This window comes from Miscanthus floridulus, chromosome 13 (assembly GCF_019320115.1).
Source record: "Miscanthus floridulus cultivar M001 chromosome 13, ASM1932011v1, whole genome shotgun sequence".
Classification (NCBI taxonomy): Eukaryota; Viridiplantae; Streptophyta; class Magnoliopsida; order Poales; family Poaceae; genus Miscanthus; species Miscanthus floridulus.
Genome location: NC_089592.1, coordinates 12,861,378 through 12,880,495, shown reverse-complemented (window position 1 = coordinate 12,880,495; position 19,118 = coordinate 12,861,378). Strand labels below are relative to the sequence as shown.

The 19,118-nt window shown below is 47.2% G+C and overlaps 1 protein-coding gene across 1 annotated transcript; it reads left to right on the top strand.

The window, feature by feature from the left end:
• The first annotated feature begins 227 nt into the window (after positions 1 to 227).
• Positions 228 to 6,146, top strand: LOC136500866 (external alternative NAD(P)H-ubiquinone oxidoreductase B2, mitochondrial-like). Its single transcript, XM_066496330.1, has 10 exons — positions 228 to 656; positions 2,389 to 2,653; positions 3,243 to 3,449; positions 3,670 to 3,920; positions 4,096 to 4,312; positions 4,392 to 4,496; positions 4,908 to 5,180; positions 5,297 to 5,418; positions 5,572 to 5,691; positions 5,804 to 6,146. The coding sequence occupies exons 1-10, from the start codon at positions 562 to 564 to the stop codon at positions 5,889 to 5,891; spliced, it is 1,743 nt and encodes a 580-aa protein (XP_066352427.1). The 5' UTR covers positions 228 to 561; the 3' UTR covers positions 5,892 to 6,146.
• Positions 6,147 to 19,118: the final 12,972 nt, after the last annotated feature.

Genomic DNA, 19,118 nt, shown 5'->3' with positions numbered 1-19,118 from the left:
TTCTACTAGAGCGCTGCTGGCCGGTGGCCGCCGATTAGAAAAGGCGAAAAGGCCGAGGCTGCCAACTCTCCCCCCCCCCCCCCCCCCCCCCCCCCCCCCCCCCCCCCGCCGCGCCCCCCCCCCCCCCCCCACACACCCCCACACACACACAAGGTTCGCTTTAGCATGCCGACCACGTGTCTCTCGGCGGAGAAGGAGAAGGAGGGGCAGAAGCAACCAGAGGGGCAGCTTCCCAGACACCCGAGGGCCCCACACGGCGGTCACCAACCTCGCGTCGCCGCCAGCCACGAGCACACAAAGAAAGAAGGTTGGCGAGGTTGGACCAGGAAAATGGAAATCGCGTTCGGCGCAGCGCTCGCGCTTCGTTGTAGGCTCCGATAGTCCTTCGTTGAAGAAGAGCTGTTCCTCCGAGTATAAAGGAGCCTCCTTTTCCTTTGCCGTGCCGCGCCGTCCATTCTCCTTCCGAGACTTCCTTTTCCCCTCTTTCGCCGCCGCGTGGGTGCTGCTTGTTCCAATATCACCGGAGCGGAGCGAGCGAGCAACCGAGGAGCGGAGCCAGAGATGAGGTGGGCGGCGTTCCTGTGGGAGGGCGCGTCCCGGGCGTCCGGCCGCCGCCCGGGGGTCTCCAACCTCCTCCTCGTCGTCGCAGCAGCCAGGTACCGTCCTTATCGATTCATCCGCCCCTTCTTCCTCTCCTCCGCCAATTTCTTTGTACTCTGTAGCCGCCTCTGTTTTGTAGTACTAGCACATGCGCTCTGCCTTGGAGTCCCTGAAACCGGGGTCACGCGTACATTGGGATCTTGCGATTTTCTGCGATCGATTTCACCGGCGGCGGTTGGCCTCTTCCGCTCTCTTTCTGTCAGGATCTTGGAGGGAGGGACTTGTGCCGTAGTTCTTCCTTCCTGCTACCTTGGCGTTTCGTTCCCCACGGATCTTGGAGGGCAGTAGATGTTCAGCTTGTACACAGACTTCTTTTGCCTTCTCAACCTCTGAAATCTCGCTTGCCCTGTTCGATTCTGCTTTCGCATACGGAGCTCCAGTCCCTCTCAAATGATGTTAGATGAGCGAGATGAACGTTTCTCAAAAAAAAAAAAAAAGAGCGAGATGAACACAAAAAACCCTGTTTTTTCCCCACCTAATTAATAATAAAAAATGAAAATCGGAGGCGTCCCCACGTCGTCGTGGGCACTGCTCTCTGGCTGCATATGAATATTCCTTAGTGGTCCATGTGCCCAAGAACAAAAAAACCTTACTGATTTCTCCACTATTACATGTGAATTGCCATTGCCATGTGAGTCCCCACGTCGTGGTGAGGTGAGACTCCAGCTCTGAACTTTCAACGCTGGATGGCCCATAAGACCAACAAGAAAAACACTTGCCTTCCATTTCTCAGTTCCGTAGCACCACCATGTTTCAACATTGCCTTAATGCAAGTACTACTATTTAATTAAAAAGGCGAGGTCGTTATGGTACGGCCACGAACCAGTAGAAACAACCATCGTTTGGTGTGTACCGTGTCATGGTAACCATGTGCTGAACATGCTGCTGTCTTTTATAAGGCCTTGTTTAGAATATAAGTTTTTTCACTCTCTCTCCGTCACATCAAATCTTGGACATATGTATGGAGTATTAAATGTAGATAAAAAAAATAACTAATTATATAGTTTGATTGTAAATTATGAGACGAATCTTTTGAGCCTAGTTAGGCCATGATTGAACAATAATTGTTAAATACAAATGAAAGTGCTACAGTGTCAAATACCGATTTCTAACCCGAGGCCTAAGTACTACGCTTTCCCCTTTTCTTCGGATTCTCTGATGTGACATCAAAAAGTAATCTGCATAATTTGCTTGGGGGTGTGTTTAGTTACGGCAAGCTTTGGCACTATGCAAAAAGAAGATTTCCCGTCACATCAAATTTGCGGTACATGTATGGAGTACTAAATATTGACGAAATTAAAAACTAATTACACAGTTTGGTTGTACTTTGCGAGACGAACGTTTTGAGCCTAATTAGTCAACGATTGGACAATTATTACCAAATACAAACAAAATACTACAGTGCGCTACAGTGCCAAATTGGGCAACTAAACGAGGGCTTGTTCGGAATAAATGCAAAATGAAACATTGAAGAACTTTTTGTTGTGTGAGGAAAACACTTTCGGTATAAGAACTTTTTTATTTTTCTGCCAAGGTCTGCAGTCTGCTACATGCTATCCCGTTTCTTAGAATACTACTGGGCAATAATGAGGTGGCCTTAATGTAGAATATATACATATTACATTCTCTAAGATGTCTGAACATTGCTGCAACCTCATAAATCTGTCGCGCCAAATGTCCTGCTATCATATTTTCAACTCCCTTGCTCATAAGTTACTGTATCTGCAGTAGCGGAGGCCTCATCGCTTATGCCGACTCTGGATCAGATGCTGCTGTTGAGAAGCCGCAACTTCCTCCAAGGAAAAAAGTTGTGGTGCTTGGAACTGGTTGGGGCGGCACCACATTCCTGAGGAACCTGGATAGCAGGTTGTATGATGTGCAGGTTATATCTCCTCGGAACTACTTTGCGTTTACGCCACTGCTGCCGAGTGTCACTTCTGGAACAGTTGAGCCTAGGAGCATTGTTGAGCCAATCCGTAGGATCTTGGAGAAGGTATGCTGTTTTCCAGAATTTATGCAGGTTCTTTTTCGCTGCTAATAGATTCTAGCACTTACATTATTATCGGTGCTTCTGTCATCCTTGTTTCGAAAGAGCCATTTGTCAGTTTTGGATGCAGTTCTTCTGCCTTAATCTAAGATTTATTTGTGAACCATAGCAATAGAACAATGCGCAGCTGACAATGTTAGTATGCAGTAAAAGTACCACTGTATCATTGTTGTATATATACCTACATTACATAACTTGAATGTTTGTCTAGCAGCAGCTTGGATTCTTTTAGTCTAAACTCATTCAACATAGTTTACTGAAAACACTAGGATGTTCTTTTTTATGATGCACCAATGAAGTTGGCGTCTTTCTGACCTTGCATCTTGCACCTCAGCAAGTTGAGTCCCACACATACAACTCATTTCATCTGGGAACAGCCATATTTTGTTTTTTTTTCCTTTTGTAAACAAGGAGCAAACACTATTCATGTTTGAATCATACCAAAATATTGAACACTAGTACACTACCTCAATTAGATGGTTACATTTGTTGCCAATGGACTAATATTCGTTTTGTTGTCTCTTATGCCTAACAGAAAGGTGGAGAAATCAAATTTTGGGAAGCAGAGTGCTTCAAGATTGATCCACAAAGCAAGAAAATCCATTGTCGCTCGAATGTTGGGACAAATCTTGAGGGGAATGGCGAGTTCTCGGTTGACTATGACTATCTCGTGATAGCAGTAGGAGCTAGGACAAATACATTCAATACTCCTGGCGTGGTAGAGAATTGTCACTTCTTGAAGGTAACCCTCCACTATGAATGCATGACATGATTTCCTTGTCTATGTATATTGTTAGGCCCATAGATGTAACTTGTCTACACGGAAATGAACCATATCTGAACTCTTGACTTATCTAAGATAGAGATTTCATTTTTTCTAAAGATAATATTTTACTTAACTTGCATGGTTTTTTCACTTCTAGACGTATTATTTTACTCATTTTGTACTCCTTTAATTGCAGGAAGTAGAGGATGCTCAAAAGATCAGACGGAGTGTGATGGACTGCTTTGAGAGAGCAAGCCTCCCCTTCCTGAACGAAGAAGAGAGGAAGAAGAATCTTCATTTTGTTGTTGTGGGTGGTGGACCTACTGGAGTGGAATTTGCATCATCTTTGCATGATTTTGTTACCGAAGATTTATCCAAGCTTTATCCCTCGATTCAGCACCTTGTCAAGATATCATTGATTGAAGCTGCAGATCACATACTGACCATGTAAGGCATTTGCGTATCTTTTTTTCCTCATACTTTTGATGCTTTATATGGGGTTTCACCTTTTATGTTTTTGTTCCATGCCATGGTTAACTATTGCCCCAACAATTTGCCATCAAGTTTACTTGGGATAAGTTACATTACTTCCTAGACTAATGGTTGCTTGCATTTCCTAAAGGTTTGACAAGAGGATAACAAACTTTGCTGAGGATAAGTTTGGAAGGGATGGCATTGATGTGAAAACTGGATATAAAGTTGTGAAGGTTTCTAAGGATGCTATTACCATGCAAAATCCTGCCACTGGGGATATTTCAGTTCCTTATGGGATGGCTGTCTGGTCGACTGGTATTGGCACTCGTCCATTTGTTGTGGAATTTATGAAACAAATTGGCCAGGTAGATATAAAATTCAATTGTTTATTTAGTATTCTTCTGCAGTTAAATTAGCCATCTGAACATTTATCTGCATATACAGGCCAATCGGCGTGTCTTAGCTACTGATGAATGGCTAAGGGTCCGTGAATGTGATAGTGTCTATGCAATAGGTGACTGTGCTACAATAAACCAGAGGAAAGTAATGGTATGTACAGAAGCTTATTGCTTATCTGTTTGGGTTTTGCCTGAATTCTTATTATTCCCCTTCAGGAAAAGGTTCTGTCATGTCGGCAATGCAATCTTTTGCACACAGACCTATATAAGGAAATTTCAGTACTATATTCCTAAGTTTTGTCTATTGATTCATAAGTGAAACGCCATGAAAAAATATTCCCTCAAAAGAAATTCATAAGTCAATGTTTCTCGATAGGAGTTCCCATGAAGGCCACTGGTTAGATACGGTTGGTACTTCGTAGGAAGCTTGAATGTATTGGCAATCCAGTGGTCCAGTGTTGATTATCTGAACACACGATTTAAGCTAACTAGTAGTAGATGTTTTGCTAAACTGTGTTATCTGCCTTCAGGTATTTATGATCTTGATGTGTCATGGCTGCAGGAGGACATTTCAGAAATATTCAGAGTCGCAGATAAAGATAAGTCTGGAACCTTGACTGTGAAAGAAATTCAAGATATCCTGGATGATATTTATGTGAGATACCCACAAGTACACCTCTACCTTAAGAGCAAGCAGATGAACGGCATCGCTGATCTAGTGAGGAGTGCCAAAGGAGATGCTGAGAAGGAATCCATGGAACTGAACATCGAGGAATTCAAGAAGGCTCTTGCACTCGTGGATTCACAAGTCAAATTCTTACCTGCAACTGCTCAGGTGGTGTTTTATTCTTCTTCAGAGTTTCAACTGGATCAATAATAGCTTCAGAGCAACCGAATTGAATTGAAGGATACACTCTTGTCTAAGTTTTGACTTGCTTGTTCCTCTTACAGGTTGCGTCGCAGCAGGGCCAATATCTTGCTAGGTGCTTTAACAAGATGAATGATGCTGAAGAAAACCCTGAAGGTCCAATCCGCATCAGGGGAGAAGGCCGCCATCGCTTCCTCCCTTTCAGGTTCCTATTCCACTACTCATGTGCTCAATGTTTCCATAATTGGCTGATCATGACCTTCATTATGATCCAAATGCTGTTTACCATGCTTTGCCCTCTAAAAACATCCACTTTTTGTGTACAGCATCTAATGCTGTTACTTTTCTGACCCTCCAGGTACCGGCATCTGGGCCAATTCGCCCCACTAGGAGGGGAGCAAACTGCTGCACAGCTTCCCGGGGACTGGATCTCCATTGGCCACAGCACCCAGTGGCTCTGGTACTCCGTGTACGCAACGTAAGTGTTTCCCTTTCCATGATAACAAAGTAGATTGTGCTACCACTCTTCTGCCCGTATTTGTGATTCATCAGCAGTATGTCTGATGATGTTCTCTGTTCTATGGATTCAGCAAACAAATCAGCTGGCGCACGAGGATGCTGGTGGTATCTGACTGGACGCGCCGATTCATTTTCGGAAGAGACTCGAGTTGCATATAATCAAGAGGGAAAAGATTTTGCTGTGACATACTATAATATATATTCAGATGAACGGGGCCAGTAGAGCCTCTTCCCACTTTTTTTAGTCTGATTTCACATAAATGTTCTTGTTTTTGTTAAGGGAAGAATGTGAGTTCCCTTGCACTTTGTATAGTGCACCACGAAGAAATTCCTTTGTACCTACCTTTTTTTTGGAGAGTTGTACTGCACATTTGCGGCCTGAGTAACTCAGATTCTTTTAATAGCTATTTTTTTTTACCACTAAGATGTGATATGGAAAAGGGTCAGTTTGGACCTGATTTTGTTGTGTGAAATCCTGTTTTGGCTGTCCTGCCCATGGTAGTGAACTAGTGGTTTAGTTGGTTGCATGATTTTTCTGGCGTTTGGTAAAATGTTGGTGCCAAAAGTTGGTAGTCAGTATTGACATTCTGGCAAGTTTATGGAGCAGCTATGAGCTGAGCTGATAATGTTGTAGTTGAATTGCCTCATAATAACTCTGTGTGTTCGACACCATTGAACCCTACGAGCGTCAGTGGGGCAGACAGTTCCCTCGAACACAGGGCAAGATGCGCAATTTAAGATAGAGATGTACTAGAAAATATATATTCCCGATGAACACGGAGGTTGCAGCAAAACAGAGAATGGTTCATTGGTCCAAATCTTTTAAGAAATGTTCTCTCTGGTAAACTTCAACATCTCAGATGAAAATTCAAAGTCAAGCTGATCCTTCCATGTCTTTCTTTGAAAGAGAGAGCCAAATTTGAATCTGAATTTTTCAAACCATTCTAGAAGCACTACATGGAGCAATCCTATTGCAATCACCGCTTGGCGGCAAAATACCCGTTTTGAGGTGTTCAACGTGTTAGTCGCTGAATTCTTACTCTTGGTAGTAGCATGTAACACCCCGGTGTTACGATCCTATTTAGCGCCACAATTTCGACCTAAAAGGTTTTACCGAAACGAGTTTCCGGGGCTTTAAAAATCTTAACTTAGGTTTTAAAGTATCACTCGTGGCAAGTTATATCGCACTAGCTAGTTGAATAGTTCTGAGATGCAGTCAAAACTAAAAGTTATAACTTCCTAAATCGGAAACGATAGGCGATGGCGTATTAGTGTTTAAATTCTAGCTAATTTTCTTGAACGTTAACTTTATATTATTGTATCGATGGTTGTATCATCGTAAGTGTTTTGGTGTGGAGTGGTTCGTAGAATGGTTGGACGTAGCGGGGTTATCCCAAGAATGGCTCGAAACTCTCAGAACGCACGAAGAGCTACGTTCGGTGCTCTGTTCGCGAACCGGCGCGTGTACGACGAACTCATGTTGGCTTTCTCGTATCTTTTACCCTAGTCGCTCTTTGGTCGCGTCGGGTGTTTCCCTAGCTAGCTGGTAGCATGGACCTTGGATTAGCGAAGTTGGCCGAACCTTAACCTCGCTGTTTGGTGGCCTTGGCACCGCTTTAAAAAGCGTGCACGGCAATGATTTCGCCCTTTTGGCCTTTGGGTCGCGGGCACCATGCGTCTCTGCACGCTTGGGCCGTGCCCGGCTGAGCGCTGGCCGCGCCGAGCCCACAACCGCCCTGCACGTTGTCCCGCCACAGTGGCTGCTGCTACCTCCTCTCGGAGGTTTGCGTGTGCGCCTGCCCGCGTTGTCCCGTTGTCCCCTCCACGTTGCGCGCGGTGAAGCTGTGCTACCCGGGGTCAGCGCGCGCGTCGCATCCAGGCCCTGCTCGCCTGCGCTGCTGGCTGGTCGGCTGGCCGCTCACGCCTCGCAACTCGGCCATCTACGGGCGCACGTCGTGGTCTGGCCCAGCGCGCGAGCCACTCCTACTGTGCCAATCACGTCGCCCCATCCTGTTGCGGACGTGACCGGAGCGCGGACTTAGCATTTTCATTTCCCCTCCTCTGCTTGCCACGGCCGACGGGGCCGCCACCGTAGGCTGGCAGCTCGGGACCACCAGCGCCAAATTCACAGCTGCTCCGACTTCGTCTTAATGTAGGTCGACTGGCCGACCCCCTCCATCCCCTCAACCGACCACCACCGTACCCCAATTTGGAGGTTTTCGCCCCACCGTGCCATTAAGGCCGGGCTCGGCCGCGACCACCGCAATAGCTCAAGTGTTCACCTCGAGTCAAGTTTGTTGCACCGCTAGCCTCGCCTCTACCTCCGCTCCACCCTGCGTACCTCACTTGAACCTCTACCGCCTCCTAGCTTCCGCTGACGTGGTCGTGCTGTCGTGGTGCGCCGTCGCGCCATCCGAGTGCACGTGGTCAGCGTCATTCGGGGAGTCTCCGACCGAGCCGTCACCCCAGCCAGGTTCGTGGTGAGTCACTGGAGCTCACCCGCCACCCCTACCACTCCTTTGATGCCTCGGCTCACAGGAACACCGCTGCCACCGTTGCAGATTGTCGTCATCGCGGGGGAGCCGTTCCAGTGCACCTCCGACTTCCCAACCGCCACCCATCCGTGCGCAAGGACCCGCAGGTGAGAGTCAACTCCCTAGATAAGCAGTAGGGTGTCCTAGTTGGCCGGCGTAGTCGCCTGGTGCCGCTGGCTGCCGCGCCGGTGGGCGGAGAGGCATCGGGGACCTCCCCGTTGCGAGGACGAAGGTTTAGAAGGGTGTTCTTGCGAAGCCGCGGTCTGTAGGAATAGTACTTAGGACTGCGGGTTGATTCTGTTATTCGTGGGGGCGTTTTTGCTTAAACGCCGGGGCGCGCACGGACATCCCCACCTGCGCCGTTTTCTGCGCCGTCGTGGGCCGCCTGCTACTGGTCCACCGCACGCCCCGCCTGGGCCGCGTGTCCGCTGGACCGCGGGCCGCACTGCTGGGCCACTGGTTGCGCTGGCCGCTGGGCCGGCTGGTGTTGCCGCCTGGGCTGCTTGCTCGCTGGGCCAGGCCGAGCTGGGCCGTTTAATGACTGACGGCCTTCTTTAGTGGGTAGAGTATTTGATAATTTAGCTTATAAAGTAAGCTTGTAAAGTGTAGAAAAATCATAAAATAGTGAAACTAGTTTGTTGAGTCTCTAAAATTAGGACCTACCTATTAGTATATTTTGTTCACATAGCTCGATGATATTTTGGAAGCCATATAATTAATCTAAGATATTGAATATTGCAAAATATAAACTTGTAGGAACTTTCGTGATAAATTGGTAATAGTATTAGATCGGAAATCCTTACAGTAGGTTCCTAGCAATATTAGCTGCTCACCATAATTTTATAGCTCTAAGAATAATTAGTTGCTAGATAAATAATAATGTCCTATTGCGAATAGAGAAACACCGTTGGTTTATATAACTAAAAGAATTGTTGAGAAATAATGCCTTGTTTGACAACACGGATATGTAGCCTAAGTACGGTCGTCGTTAGATCTAGCTTGTTAACGTGAGCGGCGTAAAGCGTATTTATACGAGTCACGATTGCAGTCAATTAATTATATCTTTGCATGGCATTACATTGCATATCATAATAGGGATGTCGGTGGATCACGGAGTTGTCGGGAGTTGCTGGAGGAATGGTGCTTTTGGGGATCATGTCGCCATGATGGAAAGCTAACTTCTGATTATATTTTTCCCAGGCAAACCCCGATGCATAACCCCTACTTTCTGCAGTTTAAATTATAATTGTGCATTAAGTTTTAAGGAGTTGGATGAAACCCACTTGCATATATATATATATATATATATATATAATATATATATATATATATATATATATATATATATATATTCCTATGAGTCTTACTAGTATGACAGGATCATGTAGAATGCTATGCTACAGGACTCCGGTAGAAGCCGAGTGATTGCCTGTCACTCGCGAGAGATAGAAAATATATTATTGGATTACTATCACTTGGAAAAATATGAAAATGGTGACCAGACAGGGATATGGTTTGGGTATTGGAGTGTAAGGAGTTGTGTCGCCGTGGACACGGGGCATAGCTTGGTTACACTGTTTTTCCCTGTCTGGTCGGTTAAGGACCGATCGTTGCATATGACTCTAGGCAGGTCACAGACTTATTATCCCAAGCACATACTTGTGTATGGGCGTTTGGAAGACTTGTTGCTCTCTTGTCGCGGATCTGGCTCTTTCCGGACCGACTGTTAGGGTTTGTTTTTGGTGGAGGAGGTCCTTGCACCGCACTGAGTCCGGGACTTAGGGGCGAGGGCTTGGAGTCCTAGTTTGGATGGGGACCTGGACACCTAGGACAGGAGAGTGATGGGTCGGTCCTGCTTGTGCCTAGGGTACAAGCGGGGCGTGTGTTTTCGGGGTACCCAGCTGGGGGCATTGATTCACGAATCGCCAGGCTATCCGGTACGGCTTGTCTACGGTTTAGCATCATAGTAAGAACTGAAAGATGAAAGATGAAAGATGGACAAAGGAAATCTGATTGCTTACCACCTGCTTGAAAGTAGCATAGGTGCTTACATAGAATGGTTAGTTAATGAACCAATGCGGCTATTATTAAAAATCAAATATAAGGACGTACGCTTAGTAATGCTTTCTGCAAATGCAACCCACAAACCAGATAGCCTTGCATATCCTTAGAGTCTTTTCTTTTCTCCTGCCGGGTAAGTCTTGCTGAGTACAATTGAGTACTCAGGATTTTATTCCCCCCTATTGCAGGTGACAGGTGGACGCTTGAGCTGACCTTTGTGTGTGGATTCCTCCTGGTGGGCTCAGAGAGGATTTCCTTTACGTTGCGATCGTAGTTGTTATTTATAACCCTCACCAAATGCTTTTATAAATGAAGGTTCATAATCTGTTGTCGTAGTGTATATATCAATACTTCATCATGTCATTAATAGATGTTTATTTCCGCTGTAACTCTATTCACATGTTTCTATTCCGCTGTTCAAGTAAATTGTTTATAACTCTGATAATACGATTTCATTCCGCTGTCATATTAATAAATATTATACTCTGATGTTGTATTAAAAGTGATGTAAGAAATGGTTACGAATGATGTAAGCTTTATTCTCTCATTTGTGATCCTGATGGCAAAAATGTGGATTTTCGGGTTCTCCCCTAGGGTGTGTCCAACGGAATCGAGTAATTTAGTGTTCTCCCTTGAGTGCTTAGTGTCTAATGGAAGACAACACTCCTGTGAGACATTAAATTAGGCGGTTCTGCCACAGGTGGTATCAGAGCATAAATGAGGAAATAAAGCTTCGAAAACCTTTTCTAAACAAAATTTGACAACCCATTGTTGCAAAAAGTTAGGGCGTTTATATGCGAAGTTATATAAATAGCCCTATTACTATGGTTATGTATCCAGGATAGATGGCACTCTGCTGACTTAGATAGGCTTGATCAAGTTTTCTGCAGGTACAACTGACTCGAGCATAGTTCGATAGTATCGACTAGTTACAGGGAGAGAACGATGTGCCAAAATTCTGAGAACGATTGCCCTATATGTGGCAACAGTGAAAGGACGTATAGGACGTGCATTCATGCATATCCTGCCTATGCATTGTAGTACTCGTATTACTTGCAGATACGCCATCCATAGGTGTCACACGTGTCGTATTGTGCACGACTGACTTGTCCTATTCTAGAGTTAGGTCTAACTATGGCTTCATGTTTCGCGTTCGCCCGTGGTTCGCGCCGGTCGTGACCCACGTCTCCCCATACCCCTTTCTGCGCTCTTGTCGGACCCTTGCCCTGCAGTCGTACTAGTCAGTAATGGCATCGCACGTCGCTCGCCTCCAACGCGCGGAATTTGGTCGATCCGCCATAGTGATCTCGTGCGGGAACCCTGGTGAACCGCGCTAGGACCACTAAGTGCTCCACCTTTATAAGTAGAGCCTAACTTAGCCATTGGTACCACCACTCAGCGCACTTTAGCTCGCTTAGCTTTTCCTTTGAGCTAGCTTTTCGCTTAGCCTTCCTTGCAAACCACCGCCAAAGATGGCAGGAGCCTGGGTTAGTACCTACTGCCTGAACGTGAGGGTTTTCCTAGAATCCTGCATACCACCCTGCAAAAGCTCGGAGTCAATGATCGCCCTTAGTATGAGGGCCATGAGTATGAGGAGCATGGCAACGAGCGGTGTGAGGTTACCGTCTACATCGGGAAGAGTGAGGAGTTTCCCGACCTCACTGAAGCCTGGAGTGTGACCGCAGCCGGGTTTCGCTTCGTCGATACCTACTAGGTGTGGCCCACAAAGCCTTGCGGTACCTCTGCCAGATCTATGAGGAGCCCATTGCTCGTACCCCCCATGCGGTTCTTTCCTCCTTTGGACAAGAATGGCGAGCATGGAGGGCCCGCATGGAAGCTTTGCAAGGACGGGATGTGCAAGAGGGATAGTCCCACCATGGTGCACTTGACCACGTACCTGCTCACTCTGGATGAGCAGTACGACCATCAGCCTTGGAGCTGAGGGCATGCCTTCGGTGTGCCAAGGAAGCCAAGATCTTCAATCGGATGCTCCAGGTGCAGCTCGCCAACGCGCATGCCAGCGCTGCGCTACTGAGAGCCGAGAGGCTACCATGGAAGAAGCTCTAAAGGAGACTGAAGATCCAGCATGTTCATCAGTTGCGGGTGGCCTATCTTATCACCAGGGCCAAATGGAGGACGTTGGCTGCTGAAAGGTAGGATGCCCCGATCTTAGAAGGGATCCCCTATCCACCCGCCAGAAAGAAGAAGAACTGGTGTTTGCAGCACCGCCCGCACCTCCACCCTCGGAAGTGTCAGAAGAAGAACCCTTAATTCCTCTCACTCAGCCGTTGCCCCATGAATATGTAGATTAGTTGCCTTGGGATGCTGTACCCATAGTAGTAGTGTTTTTGTTGCTGTCCTCCGGTATTGTGTTCTTGTCGTTGTTGTCGTCCATAGTTGTTGAGCCCGTTCGACCATAGGTGAATGCTGTGTCGTGAACGGGAGCCTGAATGCCGGTATGATGTACCCGTGTCAGATCATTGGAACATGCATTTGTTATTTTGCTGTGCTTATTGTGTTTATCTACCTTAAGTTCGTTAGATGTGCTTAAGTTTCTAGGGCGATATTAAGCGGGTTACAAGAGAAGTTGCCATTCAGATGCCAAGCAGATCAGCCGTGATTGGATGTTATTAGACACTGTATCGACTAACTTTGGATGCCCTAGTAGAACACTTGAATTTCTTTAAAACAAATCCATCGTTGGATTTGAACTCCTTGTCCCCTTGTTGTGAAGGAACTTTTGTTGTTTGAATTTTTCCCTTGCGATACCCCCCTTACTCTGTGGTCTGTGACCCCACTGCCTTCATGGCGTGTAAGTTGGTGATAGTTGCCTTGTTAAAAGCTTATGGTGCCGCGATGAAACCGAGGGCTCCGTGTGGAACAGCTGCCACATGTGACGCTGCTCGGCACGCGCTGGTATCGAGGTTGTTAACCAAGTACCTTTACCAAGTTACACCGCCGTACTGTTTTGTTTTAAAGTTTTCTCCTTGAAAATGTTCGGGTGTTCAAACGGGAAATCCATAATGGGGATGCAAAAGTGTCTTTCAAGGTAAAAAGGAGATGGTTTGGAGAAAGGAAGTATGACATGATCTGGGTTTACAGAAAAGACGGATGTGGTCGAGGAAGGTTAGCAGTGGATAGTCGGGTGTAGTTGCAAAAGTCAGAGTGGACGTTTTGTCCCAAGCCCTATGCTTAGTTGACCGTGCTACGCATGCCAGGTTGTTTCGCTGCGTGCCCTGTGAACGTCGTCTATGTCGGGATCGGTAGCATCCCATTTTTGCGTGGCCGCGGCATCGTGCAAGTGCTCGCCATCTTTGTGCACTGTGCACTTCTCCTTTCCCAGCATCTGGTCGGCTCTCTACCCCGCACCGTCATTCACCGTACCGGACCCCCCCCCCCCATTTCCCTCTCTTTTCCTTCTTCTTTTGGTGACATGATCGCCCGCACGCCTGCCTCATCGAGCGGACCTCCTCTACTCTCCTTTATTTCCCCCTCCGTCGCTCGCGCAGGAAGCACACCATGGCTGTGCTTATCCCCATAGCATGAACCATCTGTGTATCCCATTCACTCCACCTCCACCTCCAGTGCGTTGCTTCCCCTCTCTGTTCTCCTCTATAAAGTTCCCTTGGACCTTGCTCTTCTTCTTCATCCCATTCCCTCGCATTCAGAGCAGAGCTACGAAATCCAGTCGACGTTGTGAAGCTAGGTTCGTCTGTCTGAGGTGATGGTGTGATCTGAGGAGAAGAAAGGATCCGATTCGTTGAAGAAGTTCAAGTTCCCTTGGTCAGTTGGCCTTAGAATTCACGATGTTTTACTTTTCCATCGACTGTTTCTGGATCTGTTGGTGCTATGCCATGTTTTGGATAATCATTATCTTGTTGTTTCTCCATTGTCCTCGTCTATCTCGACTTCTAGATTAAGTCTCGGTTGTACCAAGTTGCTCTTAACCATGTATCCCTAGATCCCCGTGTGGTTTAGTATTCAAAGTCGTGTAACCTTTCGTGTAGTCCCTGATATACGGAATGTAATCGCGTTTCCCCTTTTCTGCTTCCAGTTTCGAATCTCGGGATGAGATTCTTTTTAAGGGGGGTTGATTGTAGCACCCCGGTGTTACGATCCTATTTAGCGCCACAATTTCGACCTAACAGGTTTTACCGAAATGAGTTTCCGGGGCTTTAAAAATCTTAACTTAGGTTTTAAAGTATCACTCGTGGCAAGTTATATCGCACTAGCTAGTTGAATAGTTCTGGGATGCAGTCAAAACTAAAAGTTATAACTTCCTAAATCGGAAACGATAGGCGATGGCGGATTAGTGTTTAAATTCTAGCTAATTTTCTTGAATGTTAACTTTATATTATTGTATCGATGGTTGTATCATCGTAAGTGTTTTGGTGTGGAGTGGTTCGTAGAATGGTTGGACGTAGCGGGGTTATCCCAAGAATGGCTCGAAACTCTCAGAATGCACGAAGAACTACGTTCGGTGCTCTGTTTGCGAACCGGCGCGCTATACGATGAACTCATGTTGGCTTTCTCGTATCTTTTACCCTAGTCGCTCTTTGGTCGCGCCGGGTGTTTCCCTAGCTAGCTGGTAGCATGGACCTTGGATTAGCGAAGTTGGCCGAACCTTAACCTCGCTGTTTGGTGGCCTTGGCACTGCTTTAAAAAGCGTGCACAGCAATGATTTTGCCCTTTTGGCCTTTGGGTCGCGGTCACCATGCGTCTCTGCACGCTTGGGCCGTGCCCGGCTGAGCGCTGGCCGCGCTGAGCCCACAACCGCCCTGCATGTTGTCCCGCCACAACGGCTGCTGCTACCTCCTCTCGGAGGTTTGCGTGTGCGCCTGCCCACGCTGTCCTGCTGTCCCCTCCACGTTGCGCGCGGTGAAGCTGTGCTGCCCGGGGTCAGTGCGCGCGTCGCATCCAGGACCTGCTCGCCTGCGCTGCTGGCTGGTCGGCTGGCCGCTCATGCCTCGCAACTCGACCGTCTGTGGGCGCACATCGTGGTCTGGCCCAGCGCGTGAGCCGCTCCTACTGTGCCAATCACGTCGCTCCATCCTGTTGCGGACATGACCGGAGCGCGGACTTAGCATTTTCATTTCCCCTCCTCTGCTTGCCACGGCCGACAGGGCCGCCACCGTAGGCTGGCTGCTTGGGACCACCAGCGCCAAATTCACAGCGGCTCTGACTTCGTCTTAATGTAGGTCGACTGGCCGACCCCTCCATCCCCTCAACCGACCACCACCGTACCCCAATTTGGAGGTTTTTGCCCCACCATGCCATTAAGGCCGGGCTTGGCCGCGACCACCGCAATAGCTCAAGTGTTCACCTCGAGTCAAGTTCGTTGCACCGCTAGCCTCACCTCTACCTCCGCTCCACCCTGCGTACCTCACTTGAACCTCTACCGCCTCCTAGCTTCCGCTGACGTGGTCGTGCTATCACGGTGCGCCGCCGCGCCATCCGGGCGCACGTGGTCAGCATCATTCGGGGAGTCTCCGACCGAGCTGTCACCCCAGCCAGGTTCGTGGTGAGTCACTAGAGCTCACCCGCCACCCCTACCACTCCTTTGATGCCTCGGCTCACCGGAACACCGCTGCCACCATTGTAGATTGCCGTCATCGTGGGGGAGCCATTCTAGTGCACCTCCGACTTCCCAACCGCCACCCATCCGTGCGCAAGGACCCACAGGTGAGAGTTGACTCCCTAGATAAGCAGTAGGGTGTTCTAGTTGGCCGGCGTAGTCGCCTGGTGCCGCTGGCTGCCGCACCGGTGGGCAGAGAGGCATCAGGGACCTCCCTGTTGTGAGGATGAAGGTTTAGAAGGGTGTTCTTACGAAGCCACGGTCTGTAGGAATAGTACTTAGGACTGCGGGTTGATTCTGTTGTTCGTGGGGGTGTTTTTGCTTAAACGTCGGGGCGCGCGCGACATCCCCGCCTATGCCGTTTCCGCGCCGTCGTGGGCCGCCTGCTGCTGGTCCAATGCATGCCCCGCTTGGGCCACGCGTCCGCTGGACCGCGGGCCGCACTGCTGGGCCACCGGTTGCGCTGGCCGCTGGGCCGGCTGGTGTTGCCGCCTGGGCTGCTTGCTCGCTGGGCCAGGCCGAGCTGGGCCGTTTAATGACTGACGGCCTTCTTTAGTGGGTAGAGTATTTGATAATTTAGCTTATAAAGTAAGCTTGTAAAGTGTAGAAAAATCATAAAATAGTGAAACCAGTTTTGTTGAGTCTCTAAAATTAGGACCTACCTATTAGTATATTTTGTTCACATAGCTCAATGATATTTTGGAAGCCATATAATTAATCTAAGATATTGAATATTGCAAAATATAAACTTGTAGGAACTTTCGTGACAAATTGGTAATTGTATTAGATCGGAAATCCTTACAGTTGGTTCCTAGCAATGTTAGCTGCTCACCATAATTTTGTAGCTCTAAGAATAATTAGTTGCTAGATAAATAATAATGTCCTATTGCGAATAGAGAAACACCGTTGGTTTATAAAACTAAAAGAATTGTTGAGAAATAATGCCTTGTTCGACAACACGGATATGTAGCCTAAGTACGGTCGTCGTTAGATCTAGCTTATTAACGTGAGCGGCGTAAAGCGTATTTATACGAGTCACGATTGCAGTCAATTAATTATATCTTTGCATGGCGTTACATTGCATATCATAATAGGGATGTCGGTGGATCACGGAGTTGTCGGGAGTTGCTGGAGGAATGGTGCTTTTGGGGATCATGTCGCCATGATGGAAAGCTAAATTCTGATTATATTTTTCCCAGGCAAGCCCCGGTGCATAACCCCTACTTTCTACAGTTTAAAGTATAATTATGCATTAAGTTTTAAGGAGTTGGATGAAACCCACTTGCATATATATCTTTATTCCTATGAGTCTTACTAGTATGACAGGATCGTGTAGAATGCTATGCTACAGGACTCCGGTAGAAGCCGAGTGATTGCCTGTCACTCGCGAAAGATAGGAAATATATTATTGGATTACTATCACTTGGAAAAATATGAAAATGGTGACCGGGCAGGGATATGGTTTGGGTATTGGAGTGTAAGGAGTTGTGTCGGCGTGGACACGGGGCATAGCTTGGTTACACTGTTTTTTCCCTGTCTGGTCGGTTAAGGACCGATCGTTGCATATGACTCTAGGCAGGTCATAGACTTATTATCCCGAGCACATACTTGTGTATGGGCGCTTGGAAGACTTGTTGCTCTCTTGTCGCGGATCTGGCTCTTTCCGGACCGACTGTTAGGGTTTGTTTTTGGTGGAGGAGGTCCTTGCACCGCACTGAGTCCGGGACTCAGGGGCGGGGGCTTGGAGTCCTAGTTTGGACGGGGACCTGGACACCTAGGACAGGAGAGTGATGGGTCGGTCCTGCTTGTGCCTGGGGTACAAGCGGGGCGTGTGTTTTCGGGGTACCCAGCTGGGGGCATTGATTCACGAATCGCCGGGCTATCCGGTACGGCTTGTCTATGGTTTAGCATCATAGTAAGAACTAAAAGATGAAAGATGAAAGATGGACAAAGGAAATCTGATTGCTTACCACCTGCTTGAAAGTAGCACAGGTGCTTACATAGAATGGTTAGTTAATGAACCAATGCGGCTATTATTAAAAATCAAATATAAGGACGCATGCTTAGTAATGCTTTCTGCAAATGCAACCCACAAACCAGATAGCCTTGCATATCCTTAGAGTCTTTTCTTTTCTCCTGCCGGGTAAGTCTTGCTAAGTACAATTGAGTACTCAGGGTTTTATTCCCCCCCCCCCCTGTTGTAGGTGACAGGTGGACGCTTGAGCTGACCTTTGTGTGTGGATTCCTCCTGGTGGGCTCAGAGAGGATTTCCTTTACGCTGCGATCGTAGTTGTTATTTATAACCCTCACCAAATGCTTTTATAAATGAAGGTTCATAATCTGTTGTCATAGTGTATATATCAATACTTCATCATGTCATTAATAGATGTTTATTTCCGCTGTAACTCTATTCACATGTTTCTATTCCGCTATTCAAGTAAATTGTTTATAACTCTGATAATATGATTTCATTCCGCTGTCATATTAATAAATATTATACTCTGATGTTGTATTAAAAGTGATGTAAGAAATGGTTACAAATGATGTAAGCTTTATTCTCTCATTTGTGATCCTGATGGCAAAAATGTGGATTTTCGGGTTCTCCCCTGGGGTGTGCCCGACGGAATCAAGTAATTTAGTGTTCTCCATCGAGTGCTTAGTGTCTAATGGAAGACAAGCACTCCTGTGAGGCATTAAATTAGGCGGTTCTGCCACATAGCAGAATTTTTACTCTCATCGAAAGATGATGACATTAGGAGTTGGGGCAATTTTCTAGTTTATTTCCAAATGTCATGGCAACCTGAGGGGTTGGGGATACATATTTATAGGCTGCTAGCCAGCCAAACATATGCCAAAATGCTAGTCTAAGATGCTAAGATGATAGTCTAAGATGTTAATATGCTATCCTCTAAGATACTGTCCTCTAAGATGCTGTCCTTGTGATAGCAACAGCCAGCAGCCCCATAAAGACCAGACCAGCCAGACTTATCCATCATTCTTCTCCTAAGTCTAGTGCGTCGTCTTATGGAAAAGTTGAACCATCCCGGTCCTCGAGCAGAGCTCAAGGAACTTGATCCTCCCAAGAGGTTTGGTGAGCAGGTCCACAAGCTGGTCCTTGGTGTTGATGTAGCTCGCCTTGATGCTCCCTTCCTCCAAGCAGCCTCGGATGAAGTGGTACCTCACCTGGATGTGATTGCTGCATTCATGGAAAATGGG